Source organism: Pristiophorus japonicus, chromosome 9 (genome assembly GCF_044704955.1).
Source record: "Pristiophorus japonicus isolate sPriJap1 chromosome 9, sPriJap1.hap1, whole genome shotgun sequence".
NCBI classification, from domain to species: domain Eukaryota; kingdom Metazoa; phylum Chordata; class Chondrichthyes; family Pristiophoridae; genus Pristiophorus; species Pristiophorus japonicus.
The window spans coordinates 218720443-218746729 of record NC_091985.1 but is presented as its reverse complement, the minus strand read 5'-3'; the positions used below and the strand labels follow the sequence as shown (position 1 = coordinate 218746729).

The 26287-nt window shown below is 52.3% G+C and overlaps 1 protein-coding gene and 1 pseudogene across 1 annotated transcript in view; one reads left to right on the top strand and one right to left on the bottom strand.

Annotated features, from left to right (window-relative positions):
* The window catches only part of LOC139273708 (zinc finger protein 721-like), a 494469-nt pseudogene that overhangs the window by 90407 nt on the left and 377775 nt on the right, over positions 1-26287 (top strand).
* The window catches only part of LOC139272886 (telomerase protein component 1-like), a 125262-nt gene that overhangs the window by 61654 nt on the left and 37321 nt on the right, over positions 1-26287 (bottom strand). Inside the window, exons 16-29 of the mRNA XM_070888990.1 lie at positions 25023-25091; positions 24294-24446; positions 23262-23438; positions 22672-22792; positions 21790-21911; positions 15189-15302; positions 13225-13342; positions 11567-11761; positions 8998-9179; positions 8295-8445; positions 7766-7945; positions 4276-4368; positions 3439-3571; positions 543-702 (exon numbers count right to left, since the gene is read on the bottom strand). Of these exons, the coding sequence (XP_070745091.1) occupies positions 543-702; positions 3439-3571; positions 4276-4368; positions 7766-7945; positions 8295-8445; positions 8998-9179; positions 11567-11761; positions 13225-13342; positions 15189-15302; positions 21790-21911; positions 22672-22792; positions 23262-23438; positions 24294-24446; positions 25023-25091 (1968 nt within the window). The remainder of the gene's footprint in view (positions 1-542; positions 703-3438; positions 3572-4275; positions 4369-7765; positions 7946-8294; positions 8446-8997; positions 9180-11566; positions 11762-13224; positions 13343-15188; positions 15303-21789; positions 21912-22671; positions 22793-23261; positions 23439-24293; positions 24447-25022; positions 25092-26287) is intronic.

The following is a 26287-nucleotide window of genomic DNA, read 5'->3' as shown; positions in this document are numbered from 1 at the left end:
AATGAGCCATTCATCCCACAGCAGAGCGGTGAGGGAAGTTGCTCTGTTCATTGGATCTCCGTCCTCCCAGAATACAAAGCTCTACCATCCCGTTACACCACCCACCCCCAGGCTAGGATCAGCTCACACTGCACAGGCCTGGCAGGGTGGAACTGGTCCCTTCCTGCTCTGTGTGGGGCTCAGTACCAATGGTAGCCCCCTAAACACCTACCTTCCCCCCCTCTCTGTCTACGGCTGGATTTGACCCCAGGTCCCAGAGGGTGAAAGGTCAGTGTGCCTGACACCCTGTCGCCTCCACCCAGTCCCCCAGCAGAGAGAGACCTTCAGCCCCCTCTGTCCGATTATCACCGTTACGGAGTCCTCGTCCTCATCCACCCCCCACCCCCCTAAAGGAGGGAATTCCAGAGCGTAGGGCCCAGGTGGCTGAAAACATGGCCGCCAAGTGCGTTTATTTAAAGGAGATATTAAGGCAGGTGACCAAAAAGCTTGGTGAAGCGGAGCAAAGAGGTAGAGAGCTTTAGGGAGGGAGTTAGTTTCCTTACCATCGGAGGCTCCGCAGCAGGCCAGCAAAGGTCGCCATGGGAACGGGCCTGCTCGGCTTCAGGGTCTCTTGCATCACTTCCTCCCACTGCGGTGGGGGGCTTCCTGTCCGCAGCCCGCTGCTGGTGCACAGGATGGAATAAAGGTCTCTCTCCCGCAGACCTGAGAATGGAAGGTCGGACAGAACACACGATCAACATTCCCGCAGTTGGAATGCACCTTGGTCATAACTTAACCAGGCTTACGTATCGGAAAACAAACACGGACTGGCTGAGGGAATGGGTCAGACAGTGACCTTTCACACTCAGGCCGCAGTGGTCACGTCCAGCCCCAGACAGAGCAGATGAACGTCTCCTCTCTCTGCCCTGGGAGTGTTTGATGGAACAGTGTAGAGGGACCTTTACTCTGTATCTAACCCGTGCTGTACCTGGAATAAAAACAGAAATTGCTGGAAATCTCAGCAGGTCAGTCAGCATCTGTGAAGGGAGTGTAAGGGAGTTGTGCCCATGCTGTATCTCAGCAGGATTAATGGAGGAGATAAAAGAACATAACAATTAGGAGCAGGAGTTGGCCATTCAGCCCCTCAAGCCTGCTCCGTCATTCAATGAGATGGCTAATCTTCGTCCTCAACTCCACTTTCCTGGACAATCCTAATCCTTTGATATTCAAACATCTGTCTTGAATATACTCAACGACCGGGCATCCACAGCCCTCTGGGGTAGAGAATTCCAAAGATTCACCACCCTGAATTAAGAAATGTCTTATCTCGGTCCTAAATGGCCAACTCCTTATTCTGAGACTGTGACCTCTGGTTCTAGACTCCTCAGCCAGGGGGAAAACATCCTCCCTGCATCTACCCTGCCAAGCCCTGTAAGAATTTTGTATGTTTCAATGAGATCGCATCTCATTCTTCAAAACTTCAGAGAATATAGGTCTAATCTACTCAATCTCTCCTCATAGGACAATCCCCACCATCCCAGGAAACAGTTTGGTTAACCTTCATTGCACTCCCTCTATGGAGAGTATATCCTTCCTTAGGTAAGGAGACCAAAACTGTACACAATATTCCAAGTGTGGTCTCACCAGGGCCCTAAATAACTTTAAAGTAAGACATCTTTATTCTTACTCTAAAATCCTCTTGTAATAAAGGCCAACATACCATTTGCTTTCTTAATTGCTTCTGTACCTGCAGGTTAACTTTCAGTGATTCGTGTACAAGGACAGCCAGGTCCCGCTGAACACCAACATTTCCTAATCTCTCAGCGTTTAAAAAATACTCTATTTTTCCTAAAAAAGTGGATAATTTCACATTTCTCCGCATTATATTCCATTTGCCATGTTCTTGCCCAGTCACTCAGTCTGTCTATATCCCCTTTAAGTTTCTTTGCATCCTCCTCACAACTTACATTCCCAACTAGCTTTGTATCATCAGTAAACTTGGATAGATAACATTTGGTCCCCTCATCCAAATCATTGATATAGATTGTGAATAGCTGGGGCCCAAGCACCGATCCTTGTGGCACCCCACTAGTTACAGCCTGTCAACCCGAAAATGACCCGTTTATTTCTACTCTTTGTTTTCTGTCCATTAACCAATCCTCAATCCATGTTAGTATTTGACCCCCAATCCCATGAGCCCTAATTTTGTTTAATTATCTCTTGTGTGGCAACTTATCGAATGCCTTCTGAAAATCTAAATACATCACATCCACTGGCTCCCCTTTATCTATTCTATTAGTTACAACCTTAACAAATTTAACAGAGTTGTCAAACACGATTTCCCTTTCATAAAGCAGTATTGACTCTGCCCAATCTTATTATTTTCTAAGTGACCTGTTGCCACATCCTTAATAACAGAATCGAGCATTTTCCCTCCGACTGATGTCAGGCTAACTGGTCTGTAGTTCCTCATTTTCTCTCTCCCTCCTTTCTTAAATAGCCCAGTTACATTTGCTACCTTCCAAACCACGGGAACCGTTCTAGAATCGATGGAATTTTGGAAGATGGCAACCAATGCATCCACTATCTCTATACCCACCTCTTTCAAAACCCTAGGATGTAGGCCATCAGGTCCAGGGGATTTATCGGCTCAGTCCCATTAATTTCTCCAATATTATTTTTTTATTAATAAAATTTACTAATTTCTTTCCGTTCCTCATGCTCACTAGACCCTTGGTTCTCCACAGTTTCCAGGAGATATTTTGCATCTTCTTCCGTGAAGACAGACACAAAGTATTTGTTTAATTTCTCTGCCATTTTCTTATTCCTCTTTATAATTTCTCCTGTAAAAGCCAATGAGAAGCCCACTAACTGCCCGGACAATCTCTCACATCTGGCTGTGGGTAAATGACAACTTACAATCCATGAGGAGGGTTTGCCTGTCGACTGGACCCAGCGGAAAGGGTTAAACAATGAGGACAGGCTGCATAGACTTTTGGGTTTAGAAGGATAAAGGCTGAACTAATTGAAGTGTTTAAGAGGATTAAATGATTCGATATGGTCGATGGAGTAAACCATTTCCTCTGGTGGGAGAGTCCAGAACAAAGTAAACCATTTCCTCTGGTGGGAGAGTCCAGAACAACAGAGCATCACCTTAAAATGAGAGCCAGGCTGTTGAGGGTGCTTTCAGGAACCACGGCTTCACACAAAGGGTGCTGGAAATCTGACACTCTCTCCCCGAAAAAGCTGTTGAGGCTGGAGGTCAATTGAAAATTTCAAAACCGAGATTGGTAGCTTTTTGCTAGGCAAGTGTATTAAGAGTTACAGAACCAAGGCAGTTAAAATGAGTTAGGCTACAGATCAGAGGTGATATAATGGAATGGTGTAACAGGCTCAAGGGACTGAATGGCCTTCTCCTGTTCCCAATTGCTCTGCGATACAATGAACATGCTCCCTTACCTTTCCCGCTGGCGCTCAGCGCGCTGAGGGCGAAGGTCACCATTCCCGTTCCGTGCTGCTCCTCCAGGCAGCCCAGCGTGTGCTGGATCAACAGGCGCAGTGTCGTCGGCAGGGCACGGATCTGCTCCGAAATCTGGGAAAAGGACAGAGGAGGCGGATTGGTGAACGAGCGAGGCACGAGAATGCCACAAGAGAAACAGTGACGGGGCGAGGGCGGGAAATTCTGGGTAGTGAATTGTGTGCCTCAGGGTAGGAAGAGCCCAGGTTCTATTCCCCTCACCGGGTTGTGGGGGTGGAGGGGGATTAGCCAGGATTCCCAGTCACTATCCAGCGACTCCCCCTGGGCCAGGAAAGGATCGGGACTCCGCTGTAATCAGTGCGGCTTCAATGTCCCGCCAACAATCACAGCCCACAGCTGGATTCCAGGACCTGGGGTCAAAGCCCCAGGCAGAGGGGATGAAGGTCTCCTCTCTTTGGTGGTGAACTGGGTGGGGTCAGACACTGACCTTTCACCCTCTGGGACCTGGGGTCAAATCTCCGTAGTCTGTGGATTGACCGGGTCCTTTATGACACGGCTTGTGAGGTGAAGTCCAGACCTAATTGTGTAGCACAGAATGGCAGTAGTCAAACATTGTGCAGTCCTTTACTGGGAAGCGGTGCTGGCGGGGTAGGGGGTGGTGAAGCAGGGACGGGGAGGTGAAAGGTCACAAACGCACGGGTGGAGGGGTGGTAGGTGAAGTCTCAGACACATGGGGGAGGGGGCAGAGGTGAAAGGCCACAAAGATACATGGGGGAAGGAGGGGACATGGGGTGTTGAAAGGTCACCGACACACCAACCTTCTCGAAGACCCCGAACTCTCGCAGCACCTCGCTCGCCAGCTTCAGGAAGAGGGGATTGTGAGATTCCTTCTTGATGACCAACAGCCGCATCTGAAAAAGACTTGCATTTATATAGCGCCTTCCGCGACCAATGGACGTCTCAAAACTCTTTACAGCCAATAAAGTACTTTTGGAGTGTAGTCACTGTGTAATGTGGGAAACACTGTTGTTGAGCTCAATTTTCCCCAGTGATCTGCACCATTTTTTTGGAGCAGGCTGTTTTTTTTGGCTTAAGTTTAAAAACCACAGTTTCCCCGATCAATTTGCACCAGCGTAACTCAGTTAGTCACCATTTTGTAGGTAATTTTTTTTCAGCCAAAGGGGGAGTAACCTGCCACCTGTGCCAATTCTAGACACTTAGGCAACTTTAGCCAGCTGAGAGTTACTCCAGTTCTGCTTAGGCCAGTGTATGTGGCCTCTACAGAAAAACCTTCTGGAGAGTTAAGGAAATCAGCACCGGCAAGTGCAGCAGAGGGGGGGTGAGAGAGAGAGGGGGGGTGAGAGAGAGAGGGGGGGTGAGAGAGAGAGGGGGGGTGAGAGAGAGAGGGGGGGTGAGAGAGAGAGGGGGGGTGAGAGAGAGAGGGGGGGTGAGAGAGAGAGGGGGGGTGAGAGAGAGAGGGGGGGGTGAGAGAGAGAGGGGGGGTGAGAGAGAGAGGGGGGGTGAGAGAGAGAGGGGGGGGTGAGAGAGAGAGGGGGGGGTGAGAGAGAGAGGGGGGGGTGAGAGAGAGAGGGGGGGGTGAGAGAGAGAGGGGGGGGTGAGAGAGAGAGGGGGGGGTGAGAGAGAGAGGGGGGGGTGAGAGAGAGAGGGGGGGGTGAGAGAGAGAGGGGGGGTGAGAGAGAGAGGGGGGGGTGAGAGAGAGAGGGGGGGGTGAGAGAGAGAGGGGGGGGTGAGAGAGAGAGGGGGGGGTGAGAGAGAGAGGGGGGGGTGAGAGAGAGAGGGGGGGGTGAGAGAGAGAGGGGGGGGTGAGAGAGAGAGGGGGGGTGAGAGAGAGAGGGGGGGGTGAGAGAGAGAGGGGGGGGTGAGAGAGAGAGGGGGGGTGAGAGAGAGAGGGGGGGGTGAGAGAGAGGGGGGGGTGAGAGAGAGAGGGGGGGGTGAGAGAGAGAGGGGGGGGTGGAGAGAGAGAGGGGGGGGGGTGAGAGAGAGAGGGGGGGTGAGAGAGAGAGGGGGGGGTGAGAGAGAGAGGGGGGGGTGAGAGAGAGAGGGGGGGGTGAGAGAGAGAGGGGGGGGTGAGAGAGAGAGGGGGGGGTGTGAGAGAGAGAGGGGGGGTGAGAGAGAGAGGGGGGGGTGAGAGAAGAGGGGGGGGTGAGAGAGAGAGGAGGGGGTGAGAGAGAGAGGAGGGGGTGAGAGAGAGAGGAGGGGGGTGAGAGAGAGAGGGGGGGGGTGAGAGAGAGAGGGGGGGGTGAGAGAGAGAGGAGGGGGTGAGAGAGAGGGGGGGGTGAGAGAGAGGGGGGGGTGAGAGAGGGAGAAGCCTTTTGGGTATAGTTAGGTGCGGGGACTGGGAGGGAGGAGGCCACTCGGCCAGGGAAAGGCGAGAAGTCCAGCAAGGCACTTGGGGCTCGGGGCGGGCCGGAAAGGAACTCGGGGCGAGGGGCAGATGGGGGAGCGAACCGGGAGGCCCTTCGGCCTGGGATGGGGAGGGGATCAGCACCGGCATTGGGGTTGCGGGGGGGGGGTTGGGGCACTTTAATAATTGGAGGCAAGTTGCTGCAATGTGTTTTAATGTGTTGGGAGCTGGCTGTATGTTTCACTTTCCAACCTCAACTCACATTGTGTCCCTGGTTACCGTGGCAATGCGATCATTTTGGCGCCGATCAAGGCTCCACCCCCAAAACTAAAGGACAGGTTAGGCTGCACCAAAATGAAGAAATCCAACGGGAAACTTAGAACATTTGTTTGGCGTACTCGGGCCCAACTCAAGTACACCAAAAAAAAGCTTTGGGGAAAATGGAGCCATAATGTTGGAATCTGGAGAAAGAAACGCTACAACAACAACAACAACTTGTATTTACATTGCGCCTTTAATGTAGTAAAACATCCCAAGGTGTTTCACTGGAGTATTATGAAACAAAAAATTTAACACCGAGTCACAGAAGAAGAAATTGCGGCAGATGACCAAAAGCTGGGTCAAAGAGGTAGGTTTTAAGGAGGGTTTGAAAGTAGTAAAGAGGCGGAGAGGTTTAGGGAGGGAGTTCCAGAGCTCGGGGCCCAGGCAGCTGAAGGTATTCACATTAATACAGCACCTTTCACAGCCTCAGGTCGTCCCAAAGCGCTTTACAGCCAACAAAGTACTTTTTTTTCTTGAAGTGTAGTCACTCTTGTAATGTGGGAAATGCGGCAGTCAATGTGTGTGCAGCAACCTCCCACAAACAGCAATGTGATAAATGACCTCACCATTTGATTTGTTGCAGTGATGTTGGTTGCAATATAAATCTTGACCCCAGGACACCGGGGCGAATTCCCCCCTGCTCTTCTTCCAATAGCGGCTGTGGGATCCTTTACATCCACCCAAGAGGGCAGACGGAGACTCGGTTTAATATCTCATCCGAAAGACAGCAGCTCCGTCAATGCAGCGCTCCCTCCGTACTGCCCCCCCGATAGTGCAGTGCATCCTCAGCACTGACCCTCCCACAGTGCAGCGGAGGCTCCCTCAGCACTGACCCTCCCACAGTGCAGCGGAGGCTCCCTCAGCACTGTCCCTCCCACAGTGCAGCGCTCCCTCAGCACTGCCCCTCCCACAGTGCAGCGCTCCCTCAGCACTGCCCCTCCCACAGTGCAGCGCTCCCTCAGCACTGCCCCTCCCACAGTGCAGCGCTCCCTCAGCACTGCCCCTCCCACAGTGCAGCGCTCCCTCAGCAGTGCCCCTCCCACAGTGCAGCGCTCCCTCAGCACTGTCCCTCCCTCAGCACTGCCCCTCCCACAGTGCAACGCTCCCTCAGCACTGCCCCTCCCACAGTGCAACGCTCCCTCAGCACTGTCCCTCCCACAGTGCTGCGCTCCCTCAGCACTGCCCCTCCCACAGTGCAGCGCTCCCTCAGCACTGCCCCTCCCACAGTGCAGCGCTCCCTCAGCACTGCCCCTCCCACAGTGCAGCGCTCCCTCAGCACTGCCCCTCCCACAGTGCAGCGCTCCCTCAGTACTGGCTCCGGGGGTGTCAGCCCTGGATTATGGGACTGGAGTCTCTGGAGCAGGGACTTGAACCCACGACCTTCTGACTCAGAGGACCCACCGAGCCACAGCTGACACCAACGGGGAGCGTTGGCCTGAATACGGGGAGATGGAGAATGAGAAATTTAAGTGGCCCATCCAGTTGGATATGGGCGGGAAAGTGGAACTGAGGTCGAAGATCAGCCATGATCTCATTGGATGTCGGAGCAGGCTCAAGGGGCCGAATGGCTGACTCCTGCTCCTGTTTATGTTCCAGCGCTCGCCCGCCCGCTCCGCCCTCACCTGGTTGTTGAAGGCCGACTCCTCCAGCTTTTTGCCGTAGATGGCCAGGCTCTGGCGCACGACCTCTGACCTGTCGAGCGGCTCCAGTGGGCCCAGGCGGATGGTCACGGCCCCCTTGCTCTTGGCCAGAGCGCAATGCAGCAAGGAGTCCTCCGTGACACTCAGCACCAGCGTCACACCCTGAGGGACACAACACAGGCGGCTCAAACTATCAACCTGCTTGACTCTGAGAAACGTCACAGGTTTTATAGAGACAGAGAGAGAGAGACAGACAATAGAATAGGAGAGAGAGAGCGAGAGAGAGAGACAGACAGATAGACAGACAGAGACAGTCAGACAGACACACAGAGACACACAGAGAGGGAGGGTACTGGCACCGTGTGTCGACCTGGATTGTGGGGCTGAAACGTCCGGAGCTAGATTGGAAACCTGAACATATCTCGGAGGCGAGAGAGAGAGAGCCACTGGGCCATGGATGACACCTCAGTGCAGGAGTTGGAATACAAGAGTACATCACGTCGATACTCACACGTGGCACGTGCTCAGGGATCCAGTCCGATGTGCGTTGGCCTCTTTCGGTCTGAACACAGTCGGCACCGTCGATGACCAGCACCAAGTGCCGTCGCTGCTGAGAATGGGCCACATGGTCCAAGAGAGAATGAAACTCCAACACAAGGCCTCTGTGGAGAAGATACTGGTCTGAGCCATACGCTCTTGTACAGTGACTCTACAGTTAGTGAGTAATCCTTACCCTGCTGTACAGTGACTCCACAGTTACTGAGTAATCCTTACCCTGCTGTACAGTGACTCTACAGTTAGTGAATAATCCTTACCCTGCTGTGCACAGTGAATAATCCTCACCCTGCTGTACAGTGACTCTACAGTTAGTGAATAATCCTTACCCTGCTGTACACAGTGAATAATCCTTATCCTGCTGTACAGTGACTCCACAGTTACTGAGTAATCCTTACCCTGCTGTACAGTGACTCTACAGTTGCACAGTGAGTAATCCTTACCCTGCTGTACAGTGACTCTACAGTTGCACAGTGAGTAATCCTTACCCTGCTGTACAGTGACTCCACAGTTACTGAGTAATCCTTATCCTGCTCAATAAATACCAACTCTGTTCAGTGACAGTGAGCGACCTTTACCCTGCTCAATAAGGTGATGCTGTACCATTACAATGAGCGACCCTTACCCTGCTGAAGTACTAGGGACAGTGCCCTCCTCACCTGTAACTCCTCGGGACCTCCTGCTGTCTTTTCAACCTGTTGTTGAGCAACACACAGAGCCGGTAAAGCATGCTGGTGCCATCCTGAGCTCTCTCGCTGGCCGCTGTGAAGTGAAAGAGGAGATCGGACGGCCCCGGACATTTCTCCATGTCACTGATACCGAGCTTGGTCACCAGGCTGGCCTACAGAGGGAGACAAGGTGCAGTGTGTGTATTAGTGAAATCTCGCTACTCGTTGGGGTGCAGTTCCACGTCATTCTGCATTTTTGGCTTTTTGCGATTTCGCCCGTTTGCCGAAGGTTCCAAACCTAAAAAAAAAAATCACCCATTCTGCGCATATGCAATTTTTTTTTTCCTCTTCGCGCGTTTCTGGTCTGCTGTCCGATCTGAAATGCTAATGCAGGGCGCGGCCACGCATGTGCGCAGTACAACCAGAGTTGAACCAACCATTTTATTATTGGATTTTGATGATGGAGGAAGACAGCAGGCAGTGTGCGGGACGATTTTTTACAAGAGGCTAACGAAGCCCTTGTGGAGATTGTGGAGAGGAGATGGCAGGAACTACACAGGACGGGTGGATCCAGACCCCTGCCAGACATATTTAACAGAATCTGGAGGGAGATTACAGGGGAGGTCACTGCCTCAGACACAGTGGCCGGGAGTGGGAAGCAGTGCCGGAAAAAGTTTATGATCTTTCGAGGGTCGTTAGAGTGAGTACAATTTTTATTGATGCAGTCCTTTATCACTTTAATTATAAATCTGACACACTATTTGTTCTCATGCTGTTGCTGTCTCTCAGTACTCTGTGGGTTGCCTCCTAAAATGCATGACACATGTTGGCTTAGTGTGGCACCCTATTTGCCACGAATGATCTTTACACATTATTGCTTTGAGATCTCATAAGATGTTTCCGCACTTCGATGTCCTCCTGATGAACCACGTGCAACTTCCAAGGCCATTAAACAGCGGAATCGGTTACATTCAGACTGTATGATAGAAGTGCTTTGGTAACTATGTGTGTGTGAGCCACAAGAGCACATGGACCCTCTGGTAACCATTTCCATTTTCATCTTTGCAGGGAAAGAAGTCACACAGTCGCTGTGAGCAGGTGAGGACAGGCGGCGGTCCGCCTCAGACCCTGCCACTTACCGACCTGGAGGAGCGAGTGGCAGACCTCATCAACATCTCAGGTCGGGCAACTGCCCGAGGGGGTGCTGACCCCCGCTTGTATATGGAGGGAAAGTCCTGCACACTGCCTGGGCCGGGTTGGGGCAATGTGATACAGTGTGTGTGGACTAGGGTTGGGACAATGTGATAGTGTATGGGGACCAGGGTCGGGGCAATGTGATACAGTGGGTGTGGACTAGGGTCGGGACAGTATAATACAGTGTCTCTGGACTCAATATAATGGAGTAGTGATGGTCCTTCCAATGAGTCTGTGCCATGTGACCTTCCTCATGTCACCCTGCCCCCTGCTCTGCTGCTTTCTACTTCCAGATGACCAGCCACAGGCGCATCAATCCTCTGATCAACCCTCCACATCAGGCCATCATGTGGAGGAGAAGGAGGAGGAAGAGGCAGAGGAATTGACACAGTGTCCGACCACGGGGCAGCAGGAGCGGGAGGGGGGGAGGGAGCGCAGACAGATGCACCTTGTTTGGATCAGAGTACAGTTCTGGTCGCTATATTATAAAAAGGATATAGAGGCACTGGAGAGGGTACAAAGATTTACAAGGATGATACCAGAAATGCGAGGATATACATATCAGGAAGGGATGAACAAGCTGGGTCTCTTTTCTCTTGAAAAAAGGCGGCTGAGGGGTGAACTAATCGAGGTCTTTAAAATTATGAAAGATTTTGATAGAGTGTACACAGAGAGAATGTTTCCACTTGTGGGGAAGAGCATAACTAGAGGCCATCAATATAAGATAGTCACCAGGAAATCCAATGAGGAATTCAGAAGAAACTCCTTTACCCAGAGAGTGCTGAGAATGTGGAACTTGCTACCACAGGGAGTGGTTGGAGCAAATACTATAGATACATTTAAGGGAAGGCTCGACAAGCACATGAGGGAGAAGGGAATAGAGGGTTATGCTGATAGTGTTAGATCGGGAAAGACAGAAGGAGGCTCGAGTGGAGCATAAACGGCACGGACTGGTTGGGCCGAATGGTCTGTTTCTGTGCAGTATATCCAAAGTAATCCTATACAATCCTCTGTAATTCAACCCTTTTAACCCCAGTACCATTCTGGTGAATCTGCGCTGCACATTCGCCCTCCAAGGCCAGTATATCCTTGGCGGTTTGGTACCCAGAACTGAATACAGTACTGTAAATGGGGACGTGTAGGGGGCGGCGAGAATTGAGGGGAGTCAGGAGGTGAACCACTCTCCGTGGTCTACACAGTAACTGCGGCATTTACTCAGCCGGTCCGCTGGAGCTTCTGATCATTGGTGATGGCCAGGTTGCTGCTGGTGGGTTAGGTTTCGACAATGGTGACGCCCATAGAATGTCAAGGGGAGTTGTTCGATCCAAAGACGAGAGTAAGCGGAATAATCTAGAATGTTGCATACCATGAAGGCGGTCTTCCCCTCACTGGGCCTGCCGTGGACGATAAAGATGCCTCCCTGCCGCCGCTCTCGGATGGCGGAGGTGGCCGCGGCCAGCTGCTGGACACGGCCGTACTGCCGACAGCTCTGGGCCTCCAGGAAGCCGTCCTGAAGGGCGTCTTCATCAGCCGCCAATCTCGCCTCTAGGCCGCACTCCGCCTGTCGGTCAGACACAGAAAACAATTCCAGCGCGTTAGATAGAGCACGGGAACCTTGCATTTACACAGCCACCTTCCATCACCTCGACACGCCCCAAAGGGATTCCCATCTAATGAAGTGTGGTCACTGTTGTAATGTAGGAAACGTGACAGGCAAATGTGCGCACAGCAAGATCCCACAGAACAGCAGTGCGATAACGACCAGATCACCCGTTTTTAGGTTTGGTTGAGGGATAAATATTGCATCCAGGATACCGGGCAGAACTCCCCCTAGCTCTTCTTCAAAATAGTGGCCGTGAGATCTTTTACGTTCACTCGAGAGCACACAGGGCCCTCGGTTTAACGTCTGATCTGATGCCGCGGCACACTCTTGAGGTGCCATGTTTGCAAAAGGGCCCCGAGAGCCGTTCAGAGCCCCTCCCCGCCCATTCGGTAACGCTGCCACATTTGCGATTGACCTGTTCCCGCTTCTCCCCACTCTGGGGTTGGGAAGATGGGAGTTATCCCAGCTCCATGTCCCGCTGAAAATCCAATCTCAGCCTCGCTGCAGGGCAGCCTGGTGTAATACTGGATGGAGGGTGGGACTACATCGCAAGAGACTTGGTCAATCTTTTCAATCCGAGACATTCCCTGCACACAGTTTTGGTCTCCACATTTAAAGGAAGGATATAACTTGCATTGGAGGGAGCTCAGGAGAAGGTTCACTAGGTTGATTCCAGAGATGGGAGGGTTGTCTTATGAGGTCAGGTTGAGCCTAAACTCTTTGGTGTTCAGAAGAATGAGAGGTGATCTTATTGAAACGTATAAGACTCTGAGGGGAATTGACAGGGTAGATACAGAGAGGATGTTTCCCCTCATGGAGAAATCTAAAACTAGGGGACATAGTCTCAGAATAAAGGGCCGCCCATTTAAAACTGAGATGAGGAGGAATTTCTTCACAGATGGTTGTAAATCTGTGGAATTCTCTGACCCAGAGAGCTGTGGAGGTTGGGTCATTAAATATATTTAAGGTGGAGATAGACAGATTTTTGAGCGATAAGGGAGTAAAGGGTTATGGGGAGCGGGCAGGGAAATGGAGCTGAGTCCATTATCAGGTCAGCCATTTTCTTATTGAATGGCGGAGTAGGCTCGACGGGCCAAATGGCCTACTCTTGCTCCTATTTCTTATGTTTATGTTCTTATTTAAACAATAGGCTGCCCCGTGTCTGACTGTAGCCCGGGGAACAGGCTGCCCCGTGTCTGACTGTAGCCCGGGGAACAGGCCGCACCGTGTCTGACTGTAGCCTGGGGAACAGGCTGCCCCGTGTCTGACTGCAGCCCGGGTAACAGGCCACCTTCAGGAGTACTTCAGGTAGTCCCAGTCTCCCGCCCTCGAAGAGGCGGGTCAGTGGGTAAATCTCCTCCGATAGGAACGGCTGCCCCTTGTAGATTGGGCAGAGCTGGGTCTGAGCTGGGTGCACTGACCTGACAGTGCTGACTGACAATGGCCTTCCAGAGACTGCTGAAGATGCTGGTCCCAAACTCCTCCAATCCCTTCAGGCACGGTCGCCCGTGGGCCTCCCCTCCCCACTCGCTGCCGTAGCTGAAAACAAACAGACCAGAAACTGGTTGAAAGAAATTCAGAAATATATAAAATGGAAAAAATGGACTCTTGCACTGGTGCTGTGTTAGCTGAACCCAGCCGGTGGTGGAAGAGGAAACAACAGAGAGAGACGGAGTGAGAGAGTCCTCGCGAGAGACAAAGGCGGGGAGGTGGCTGAGCAAGAAACACAGAGGAGAAAGGAGGCGAGAGAGGTGGAGAGGTTTAGGGAGGGACTTCCAGAGCTTCGGGTCTTGGCAGTTGAAGGCACGGCCACCAATGGTGGAGCAATTAAAATCATGGATGTGCAAGAGGGCAGAATAGCAGAAGCGCAGAGAACAACTTGCATTTATATAGCGCCTTTAATATAGTGAAACATCCCAAGGCGCTTCACAGGAGTGTTATAAGACACAAAATGACACTGAGCCACATAAGGATAAATTAGGACAGGTGAGCAAAATCTGGGTCAAAGAGGTAGGTTTTAAGGAGCACCTTAAAAGAATAGAGAGGCGAAGAGGTTTAGGGAGGGTGTTCCAGAGCTTGGGGCCCAGGCAACAGAAGGCATGGCCACCGATTGGAGCGATTATAATCAGGGATGGTCAGGAGGGCAGAATTAGAGGAGCGCAGACAACTCGGGGGGGGGGGGGGGGGGGGTGCTGGAGGAGATTACAGAGATAGGGAGGGGCAAGGCCATGGCGAGATTGGAAAATATGAACATTTTGAAATAAAGGCGTTGCTCTTAACCGGGAGCCAATATAGGTCAGCGAGCAAAGGGGTGATGGGTGACCGGGACTTGGTGCAAGTTAGGACACAGGCTGCCGAGTTTTGGATGACCTCTAGTTTATGTAGGAATGTGGGAGGCCAGCCAGGAGAGCACTGGAATAGTCAAGTCTAGAGATAACAAAGGCATGGATGAGGGTTTCAGCAGCAGATGAGCTGAGGCTGGGGCAGAGACGGGCGATGTGATGGAGGTGGAAATAGGCGGTCTTAGTTATGTCACACATGGTCAGAAGCTCATTTCAGGGTCAAATATGACACCAAGGTTACGAACAGTCTGGTTTAGCCTCAGGCAGAAATTGGAGAGAGGGATGGAGTCAGTGGCTGGGGAACGGAGTTTGTGGCGTGGACCAAAGACAATGGCTTCAGTCTTCCCGATATTCAATTGGAGAAAATTTCTGCTCATCCAGAACTGGATGTTGGACAAGCAGACTGACAATTTAGAGACTGAGGAGGGGTTGTGAGAAGTGGCAGTGAGGTAGCGCTGGGTGTCATCAACACACATGTGGAAACTGATCCTGCGTTTTCAGATGACATCGCCAAGGGGCAACATGAGAAATAGGAGGGGGCCAAGGATAGATCCTTGGGGGACACCAGAGGTAATGATACAGGGATGGGAAGAGAAGCCATTGCTGGAGATTTTCTGCTTATGATTACATAGATAGGAATGGAACCAGGCGAGTGCAGTCCCACCCAGCTGGACATTGGTGGAGAGGCGTTGGAGGAGGATGGAGTGGTCAACTGTGTCAAAGGCTGCAGACAGGTCCAAGAGGAGGGATAGTTTACCTTTGTCACAGTCACAAAGGATGTAATTTGTCACAGAGATAGGAGGGTGGGGGGGAACCAAGCGCTATTGGGGGGGGGGGGGGGGGGGGGGCGGTGGTGGCGGAGACAGAGTGAGTAGAAGTCCCAAAGTACTGAGGGAGGGGAGGTATCCCACAGTGCTGAGGTTTCTGTGGCAAAATGGGTTAGTGTGGGAGACAGCTCGATCGGTCTCAATTTCTACAGTGCAGATACAGGAGTAAGAGGGAGCAGGCAGGGATTCGGAGGGACAATAAACACTCGTGCTTACTTTTCCAGGGCCAGTAACCCTGCTTCCTTCACTTGATTCTTCAGATCTGCCATCCTTGTTTTCCCTTCCTCTGACTCTGCTGCGAAGTCTGACATCCATTGCTCTGGCAGTGACCTGACCAAAGAGAAGTGGAGTCTGTCAGGAATGGGACCCATGTATCAAACTGGGATTGAAGGTACAACCCATTCTCCAGATCAAATCCCAATGGACCAAACCCTTCCCAGTCACTGTGCACAATCCCAATGGATCCAACCGCGAGAGTCAGTGGACCCAACTGTCCTCCTCCGTTTCGGATGCCCCTAAAAGTTCGGCACCATCCTCCGCCTGCTCCACAACGACAGGAAGGCCGTGATCCTTACCAACGGATCCATTACAGACCCAATCCGGGGTCGAGCAAGGCTGCGTCATCGCCCCAACTCTCTTCTCAATCTTCCTCGCTGACATGCTCCACCTCAAAGCCAACAAGCTCCCCGCTGGAGTGGAACTAAACTACAGAACCTGTTTAACCTTTGTCGTTGTTATGTCTTCAGATGCTCCAATAAAGACTCCATGAGACAATGTATTGCACTTGAACTGTAGTGACCTTAGTCCATTTCATGTAACTCCAGAGTGAGGATCACACATGGTGGCCTGCCTTTTATACTAGGCTTGGCACACCTGAATAGGTAACCTACAAGTCTCCCACTGCAGTGCCCTCTGGTGGTACACCTTGTAATAGCACAAGCAATAACCATGTAGGATACATCACTCTCCCCCAGGACCTTAGTGCAAATTGCCTTTGCATTGACTGTGCTCTGGGCTTAGCTCCATCTGGTTGACCCTTGGCAGGTTTTTCTATCTCGGGTGAGTGGTTGGTGTTTCGTTGGCAGTAGAGGTGGTTTGTGTTTGTGTGTCCATGCCCACTCCATTCTCTTCCCCCCCACCCACCCCCCACATACAGGTTGTGCCAGTGGCTCATTACATTCATATACATTCAAATCCAGAAAAAAAAACTGCATTTACATGATTACATTTGTGGTACAGTTGTGAGGTAAGCACATCTGACTGGTGAGATACATACTTGATATATACTTGGAATAAGTACAAGGGATCAGCACCGGTGCGCGAGGACAAACTAGTGCCAGAACTGCTGGCTGGTGTCCAGGAAGTCTGGTGACTGTGCACTGCCCAGTGCTGGCAGTGAGTTGGCTCAAGTTGCTTGCTCTCGGGGCTTTTGCCATTGCTCCTAGCGTCGGGCAGGTTCACAGGTGCCTGTGACCTCCCTGTCCTCTCCTTGCACCCCGGGTCGCTGCTGCTCCCTGAGGAGCAGTCGTCTAGCAGTGCACAGGGAACTGCTGACTCGCTTGCCTGGCGTTATTTGGTTTGGGATCTTGGCTGGTCCCGGTCCCATTTGGGAGAACCGTTACGGGTGACTCTTCGTTCCCGGGTATGGCCTTGGTGGCTATAGGGTCTGGGGGCTGCGCCTGAGGCCCGTGGCAGTTGGTGCCATCGGGTGCCTGAGAGGTAGAGCCGATCAGGGGCAGGGTATCTATACCGGTGCTGTTGATCTCCTGAGATCACTTGCTCTGCTGGTCTATATTAGCTACTTGTGGCCACACTCCATGGTGCATTACTCTGGTCCCAGGGACACAGGCTACAGCATTGGGTAAGCTCGCTGGAGCCATGTGCTCCCGATGGGGGTTTGCCTACTGCATTAACTAAATGTAGTTGAAATCCTACATCACACAACGTTTCATTACTCATTGTAAATAAACTGTAGCTCCGATCGCAATCGTACATTTCCTTGCTTATTGCATGTACACAACTCTGATCGTCAATTACTCATTTTACATCTAACTCAGTTGCTATTACATTGATTGAGAATGTGGAACTGTCCCTTTAAGTGTGGTGTGTTGCTGGCCTCCTTGAAGGGAGCCTTGCTATCTTTACTCCAATCCTCTTTGCTCCATCAGCGCTGCACCTCGTGGTCTGGCCGCCGCCATCTTTTTCTTCAGCGCATCACCTCGTGGTTTGGGCGCCATCTTTCTTCCATCCACGATGTCGACTGCCGTGATCCTCTTCTCCCTGGGTTCTGCCACCGAGGCTGGGAAGTCGCCTTTGGATCTGATTTTCTTCCTCCGGAGTCCTTCCATTGGAGCCTGGAAGGTGCGTTCGGGTCGTCTCAGCTGGATCCTTTCCAAGCAGTCGCGCCGAGAGGTGCGTGCCCTGGGCACCACGCTGGTCTGCTCCCCGACACCGGACCCAACCTCAGGTGAGGGCCTGCCCTGCCTCGGAGCACGAGGGATGTCGATTGCTGGAGGGATGAAATCCTCCCAGCTCCAATGGATCTTTTCCATCCACCTTCTTCTGAGTAGCGTTGGTGCATCACCTGCAACAATCCACAGGGATAACTTGTGCACCGCGCCATCATGGAGTACCTTTACATCCGCACTACCAACGACTGGGATAAGTTCATTGGTGTAGGTGCGTAACTTTGCCTGAACTAGGACCAACTTGAGTCGTTCAGCCTGATTGTCCCATAGCCTCTCAAAGGCTTCTTGATTCATTACTGACTATCTCGCCCCCATGTCCACTTCCATGAAGACTGGAACGCCATTTATTTCGACTTCCATTCTCAATAGGGAACATTCTGTAGTGCAGGTAAACATGCCATACACCTCATCGTGGGGCTGAGCTACCTCTCTATCGCTTCATAATCCACGCTGGATTCATGGCCATCTGCAGACTCTTCAACACAGTGAGTCGTATTTCTTTTACACATTCGCTGGAGGTGGCCCTTTGTGCTGCAGCCTTTACACACAATCTTTAAAACGGCACTGGTGAACCTAGTGATTTCCTCCGCAATGCCAGCATGGTGCTACTCGATTAGCCCCCCTCGGCGGACTGCGTTAAGGGACTTGGGGGCCTGTTCACTCTCCCCTGAGGAGAGTCACATTCTACAGTCCAGCCTCTAAAAGGCGCCATTGTGTGTACAGTACTTGCCGGGTTTGAGTCCTGAGGATGAGTCATCCGCCTAGAGCCGCAGGTCGAAGTCATGAATGCCTGGCTCACGGCGATGGCCTTCTGCAGTGTGACCGTGGTATCCGCAGAAGACAGTAGCCTGTGAAGAAGGCCCTCGTTGCCGATTCTGATGAAAAAGATATCCCGCAGTGCTTCGGTGAGGTGGTTGGCGAAGTCACATGGTGCAGCCTGTCTCCTGAGGTCTGCAGCATATTTTGTGATCTCCTGGCCTTCGGGCCGTCGGTGGGTATAAAACCAGTGTCTGGCTGTGAGGATACTCTCTTTGGGCTTGAGTTGTTCTTGAATCAGCGTTACAAGCTCGTCTTGGTCATTGTCTTCGCTGGTGCCAGCAAGTCCCTGACGAGGCCATAGACGGTGGGCCCACAACTGGTTAGCAGGATAGCTCTGCGCTTATCAGCCAGTGTGGCTGGATTGTGGCCTGCCAGGTCGCTTGCTATGAAGAAATGGTCAAGCCTCTCCACAAAGGCATCCCAATCATCACCATCGGCGAACTGCTGCAACGTCCAAAGTTAGCCATTTTCGCATGAAAGTCCGTAATCTCGTCGCCAATTGTTATGTCTTCAGATGCTCTGATCATGACTCCATGAGACAATGTGTTGTACTTGAACTGCAGTGACCTTACTCCATTTAATGCAACTCCAGAGTGAGGATCACACACGGTGGCCTGCCTTTTATACTAGGCCTGGCACACTTGTACAGGTAACCTACAAGTCTCCCACTGCCGTGCCCTCTGGTGGCACACCTTGTAATAGTACAAGCAGTAAACATGTAGGATACATGACAGCCGTCTCCAGGTCAGGTCCAAGACCACCCCAACCTCTGTCGTTGAGCTACAATATGCGGACGACGCCTGCATCTGTGCACAGAGGCTGAATTCCAGGACCTAGTCGACGTAGTTACTGAGGCGTACGAATGTATGGGCCTTACGCTAAACATCTGTAAGACAAAGGTCTTCCACCAGCCTATCCTTGCCGCATTGCACTGCCCCCCAGTCATCAAGATCCACGTTGTGGCCCTGGACAACGTGGACCATTTTCCATACCTCGGGAGCTTCTTATCAACAAGAGCAGACATTGACGACGAGATTCAACACCGCCTCCAGTGCGCCAGTGAAGCCTTCAGCCGCCTGAGGAAAAGAGTGTGTGAAGATAGGCCCTCAAAACTTCAACCAAGCTCATAAGCTACACGACTGTAGTAATACCCACCCTCCTGTATGGCTCAGAGGCATTGACGATGTACAGTAGACACCTCAAGTTGCTGGAGAAATATCACCAACGATGTCTCCGCAAGATCCTACAAATCCCCTGGGAAGACAGACCCACCAACATTCGCGTCCTCAATCAGGCCGACATCCCCAGCATCGAAGCACTGACCACACTTGATCAGATCCGCTGGGCAGGCCACATTGTCTGCATGCCAGACACGAGACTCCCAAAGCAAGCGCTCTACTCGGAACTCCTTCGCAGCAAACGAGCCAAAGATGGGCAGAGGAAACGTTACAAGGACACCCTCAAAGCCTCCCTGATAAAGTGCAACATCCCCACTGACACCTGGGAGTCCCTGGCCAAAGACCGCCCTAAGTGGAGGAAGTGCATCCGGGAGGGCGCTGAGCACCTCGAGCCTCATCGCCGAGAGCATGCAGAAATCAAGCGCAGGCAGCGGAAAGAGCGTGCGGCAAACCAGTCCCACCCACCCCTTCCCTCAACAACTATCTGTCCCACCTGTGACAGGGACTGTGGCTCTCGTATTGGACTGTTCAGCCACCTAAGGACTCTTTTAGAGTGGAAGCAAGTCTTCCTCGATTCCGAGGGTCTGCCTATGATGATGATGGACCCAACCCCTTCCCATTCACTCCCACTGTACACAACGCCAATGGACCCAAACCCCTTTAAAGGTCAGTGTCTGTCCCCCTGCCCCACTGAGTCCATCAGAGAGTGTAAGCGGTACAGTCCTTGGGGCGACAGTGCTCCCACAACGGTATTGGTGAGGAGCTCTGGGATAGTGATCCTGCAACAATGAAGGGAAGAAACACCGATACATGGCAGAGAGGTGTGCGTTGGAGCGGATCCTGGAGGTGTTGCTGTTCTCTTGCTGTTTCCCCTCTTAGTCCTCACTAGTGGTAGAGGTAGTTGGACTGTCTAAGTTTTGTAAATAAACTTAATTGACAAGAACATCTTGGATTCTTAACCCCATCCAACAGAGGAGAGCTTTGTCGCCCATGTCTGGGTCTGGATTTGACCCCAAGATCCCAGAGGGTCAAAGGTTAATGTGCGACCCACTATTTCCCTCACCCAGATCCCCCATCATAACCACCGCTCCCATTATCTCGGACAGGAGGTGCTGGTCATGGTTCGGCTGTTGCCATTTACGTCACCTCGAGATCCATCTTGTGTTTCTTTACTTGTCCCGTTAGCACCCCCTTTTGCCTTGCAACATCGTCCCTTTCGTCATTTAATCTAACCTGTCCTCCACCCTTCTCCATCCGTATGGTAGTAGCAAAGCAAATCAAATGTCAATATCCAAGTCAGATATCCAGGCCAAAGCTTCAGGTGTAACAGCGTGGATATCTTATAGGCTGCCTGCGAATTCCCTCTGAGGGCAGTGCTCAATGATGTGCTCCAGGGTCTGATTAGGAGCTCCACAATCGCATGATGGGGATATTCTAATCTTCCACCTATGGAGAAGGTGGCAGCATCTACCATGACTGGTTCGGAGGCGGTTGATGGTTGTCCAGTGTTTGCGAGGAATATTTGATCCTATAGGTTGTACTGTGGGGTCCTCTAGAAGGAATCCATTCCGTATGTCGCAGTTCTTCCAAGCATTTCACCATCAGTCATCGAGTCCATGGGGAATCGCTGAAGGGCTTTGGCGATGGTCCAAAATGGCCATCGAGATTTGAGACGGGTTGGTGGTAGGTTGTTCCAGTCAGCCTGAATCGGCATGTCTTTGTTTGTGTAGTGGTTGTATGCTCTGGAGACGGCATATGTGTGCTGGTGCGATGTTTGCAAGCATGGGCAGCCAAGGTGTTGGTGTTGATAAAAGCGTACCAGTGATAATTCTCATCGTAGAATTCAGCTGGACATCAACGGATTTGACATACCGACCTGATGGCCATGCCGGAGGAGCAGTGCTCCCTCCGCTGTAGAGTACACCAGGGCGAGTGCTGCCATATGGAAGGTTTGAGCGTTTGGTCCACCTACCTGCCCTCCACCCAATCACAGACCTTCCCCTTTGTATCCTTCCACTTCCTTCTCCCTGCCTCTGTGCTTGCTGAACAACTTGGACATCTCCCAGTTCTGATGAAAGGCCATGGTTAACGCTGTTTCTCTCAGAGGCTGCCTGACCTGCTGAGTATTTCCAGCATTCTCTGTTTTCATTTCTAATTCCAGCATCGGCAGCATTCTTTTCCTGTTGTTCTTTCATCCTCCAGAGGTGGCGCTGTAACCTCCCCTGGCCTGTTACAACAAACAAAGCTAAACAAACACGCCAATCTCCTACAAATAACTGCAGCCACTCATACGCAAGGTTGACCAGTAGTTCAATAAAATCACATTAATTGATCCTCCTCACTCTCTCCTACCTCAGTATGGCAGGGTCTCTGGTGTAGAAGAAAGACGTTTCACTTGAGCAGTCATTCTTCTGTTGCAAAAACTGCACAATTTCCAACTCGGTGATGGAACGTCCTCGTGGATAGGACTTAACCTGCGAGATACAGTGGGAGAAAGTTGGAGATTTCAGTCAGTCAGACTCCCACAGTGCTGAGCCCTGCAAGATCTGTAACAAGGAGCCCATTCATAGTGCTATTTCACACATGCATATTCGCATCAAACACTCCCAGGGCAGGTACAGCACGGGTTAGATACAGAGTAAAGCTCCATCTACACTCTCCCATCAAACACTACTAGGCCAAGTACAGCATGGGTTCGGTGTCAGCCCTAGCTTAGTGCTAATACTCTCGCCTTGGAGTCAGAAGGTTGTGGATTCAAGTCCCAACTTCAGAGACTCAAGCCCCACAATTGAGGACCAATTCTCCCGGTGCAGTACCGATGGAGCGCTGCGCTGTCAGAGGTGCCATCAATTTGCATGAGACGTTAAACCGAGGGCCCCTCTTTAGGTGGGCACAAAAGATCCCAAGACACTAGTTCTCCTCTCGACCGACTTCACTAAAACAGATTGCTATTTGTGGGAGCTTGCTGTGCAAAAATTGGCTATCACATTTCCTACATTACAACAGTCACTGCACTTCAAAGATACTTTATTGGATGTAAAGCACTTTGGGACGTCCCGAGGATGTGAAAGGCACTATCTAAATGCAAGTCTTTGCTTTAAAACGAGCTGGGACACCAGTGTAACTGGAACAAGGTGCCGGATCCCATCGGTCACATGGTGAAATCATCCCGAGCTGATTCCGGAAACCGCGGGAACAGAAGTGCTACCGGAGTATGTGAGCTGGCATCCTTACCCACTCAAACTGAGGCAGGTTGGGTAACGAGTATTCCTGCAGGATCTGGCCATATCTCTCCCCCAGAATGCCCACAAAGAGCTGGCAGCGGGAAACCTCGGACAGGCAAAGCTCCAACTGCCTGCGAGTGGATACAAGCAGAGAATCAGTGCAGGGGCAGGGGCAGTGCGGGGGCGGGGCCGGTGCAGGGGCAGGAGCGGGACCGGGGCAGGGCCATACTTGGAGGGACAGACTGAGAATCAGTGCAGGAGTGGGCAGGGACGGTGTGGGGCAGCACCATCATCGGAGGGACAGAGAGAGTGTTTCATATCCCGAGTTTCTTGTATGACTGGGTGTGCGATGTGCGGTGTTGCAGTGATGAGTTAGGAGGAGGCTCTCTTAGGCTGTGGTGGGGGGGGGGGGGGGGAGGGGCGAGGGACACCATGCCCAGGGGGCGAGGGTCAGGGAGTCTGAGGGACACTGTGCCCAGGGGTTAGAGGGTCAGGGGGAGGAACACTGTGCCCACGGGGCGAGGGTCAGATAGACGAGGGGGTCAGATGGATGATGACAACCCCTGTGAAATCTGATACCCCGGCGCGACTGATACCCACCTGTTCCCGCGGGACTCCTCCTCGGTGATGCCCCATCGCAGGTCCACCTCCTGCACCCACACAAAATGGCGGGCAGCCCGGGCCCGCAGCTCGGGGAAGACGCAGCGGGTCAGGAGGTCACGCTCCGCCTGCATGTCCCGGAACGTCGAGGACACGAAGACTCGCACAGTCCGCCACCTGTGGGGGTGGGAGGAGACACGTCAGGGAGGGAGAGAGAGGGGGAGAAAGGGAGAAAGGGGGGGGCAGGGGAGGGGGACCAGGGGAGGGTGGGTGGGGAAACAGTGGGGGGAGGACCAGGGGAGGACAGGAGGTGCGAAAGGTGAACTGTGAGGCCAGGTACTTGGCTCCACCCTCCATGGCACAGTCCCAGCATTCCCGTCCTCACACCCTGGGCCACGGGTCCCACAGGCACTATCCGACCATCACGATGTCGCTGGGGATGGGCCCAGTCCTTCCTCTACCAACACAGGCAGTGAAGCTGAGCCAAGTCCCCACGCACCAGCCCTCCACTCACACACTGGATGGTGATCAGATAGGGGAATGATGGCTGATCTTCCAGCCCCTCCCTCACCCAAGGATGCACTTTGGACAACTGTAGCCCTGCCTACCAGACCTTTGGCCACTGGCTTGGATCAGCACAGAGACAGACAGACAGCAAGTGCCAGAGCGAGACAGAGAGGAAACGAGGGCACGACTGGGGAGGGGGGGGGGGGTGGGGAGAACGAGAGACAGAGAAGTGGTGAGGGTGAAAGACAGAAAGAGCACCATAGAGCGCGAGAGAGAGAGAGAGAGAGAGCGCGAGCGCGAGAGAGCGAGCGCGAGAGAGAGCGCGAGAGAGAGAGCGCGCGCGAGCCAAGGCAGTTGCAGCCCCCCCCCCCAGCGACTATCCTGGGCTGGGATCAGCTCACTCCATACTGAGCCGCTGCAGGGGGGGGTGTGAGCAGGTGTCGATGGATCCTGGGCTCTTCCTGCTTGGTGGGTGGGGTTCAGCACCATTCAGGTCAGGCAGGTGAAGTGAGAGCGAGGCAGTACCTGAGTTTCGGAGTCTGAAGCAGTGGGCTCAGGACTGTGGGCTCCACCACCCTCTGTCTCCGCCTGCTCTCACTGGCTCTCGGCAGGTGAAAGACATCGTCGATCCTGTCCACGTGATCCAGGAGTCGAGAGGCCCCTCGTTCACACAAAAACCTGTAAGGAGCATCAGATCATCTCATGTACATGGGCTTTATACAAAACAGACCGAGTCCCCCATCAAACACTCCCAGGGCAGGTACAGCACGAGTTAGATACAGAGTAGAGCTCCCTCTATACTGTCCCATCAAACACTCCCAGGGCAGGTACAGCACGGGTTAGATACAGAGTAGAGCTCCCTCTATACTGTCCCATCAAACACTCCCAGGGCAGGTACAGTACGGGTTAGATAGAGTAGAGCTCCCCCTACACTGTCCATCAATCCCAGGGCAGGTACAGCACGGGTTAGATACAGAGTAGAGCTCCCCCTACACTGTCCATCAATCCCAGGGCAGGTACAGCACATTAGGTGATAGCCTTGGTTCAATGCCTCTCATGCCCCACAGTCAAACAGCTGAGACATCAAGTCCCACTCCATAATCTAGGCACTCTCCAAGTGCAGTACTGAGAGAGTGCTGCACTGTCAGAGGAGCTGTCAGTTTGGATGAGATATTAAACTGAGGCCATGTCTGCCCTCACAGGTGGATATAAAAGATGGATGAATAGCAGCTCCCTCTCTACCCCTCTCCTCACCGCAAGATCTGGTCGCTGTATCCGGACAGGAGGACATCATTCTTGCATCCAAAGGTACTGCTTCGGGCACTGAAAGAGGAAAGATGGGATTTACTGGGTGCAACAGTTGGACAAAACACTTCAATTGAAGGAGAGACAAGTCTCCCCCTCTGTGCTAGTGAGCTGATCCCAGACGGTGCTAGTGGTACAGGGGTACAATTGAGCCCTGGTATAACACGAACTAGTCCGAGCAAGTCGTCTCAGGCCATGGACTGAACACGGGCAGTATCGGATCGGTCCCGTTATACTCAGCACTGATTGAATGTACTGAACACCCCGCACTGTGTATAACGGGCGGTATCGGATCGGTGTCGTTATACTCAGCACTGATCGAATGTACTGAACACGGGACACTGTATAACGGGCGGTATCGGATCGGTGTCGTTATACTCAGCACTGATCGAATGTACTGAACACGGGACACTGTGTATAACGGGCAGTGTCGGATCGGTCCCGTTATACTCAGCACTGATCGAATGTACTGAACACAGGACACTGTATAACGGGCGGTATCGGATCGATCCCGTTATACTCAGCACTGATTGAATGTACTGAACACGGGACACTGTGTATAACGGGCAGTGTCGGATCGGTCCCGTTATACTCAGCACTGATCGAATGTACTGAACACAGGACAGTGTGTATAACGGGCGGTATCGGATCGATCCTGTTATACTCAGCACTGATCGAATGTATTGAACACGGGACACTGTGTATAACGGGCACTATTGGATCGGTCCTGTTATACTCAGCACTGATCGAATGTATTGAACACGGGACACTGTGTATAACGGGCAGTATTGGATCGGTCTCATTATACTCAGCACTGATCGAATGTATTGAACACGGGACACTGTGTATAACGGGCAGTATCGGATCGGTCTCATTATACTCAGCACTGATCAAATGTACTGAACACGGGACAGTGTGTATAACGGGCGGTATCGGATCGGTCCTGTTTACTCAGCACTGATCGAATGTATTGAACACGGGACACTGTGTATAACGGGCAGTATTGGATCGGTCCTGTTATACTCAGCACTGATCGAATGTATTGAACACGGGACACTGTGTATAACGGGCGGTATCGGATCGGTCCCGTTATACTCAGCACTGATCGAATGTACTGAACACCCCGCACTGTGTATAACGGGCGGTATCGGATCGGTCCCGTTATACTCAGCACTGATCGAATGTACTGAACACAGGATACTGTGTATAACGGG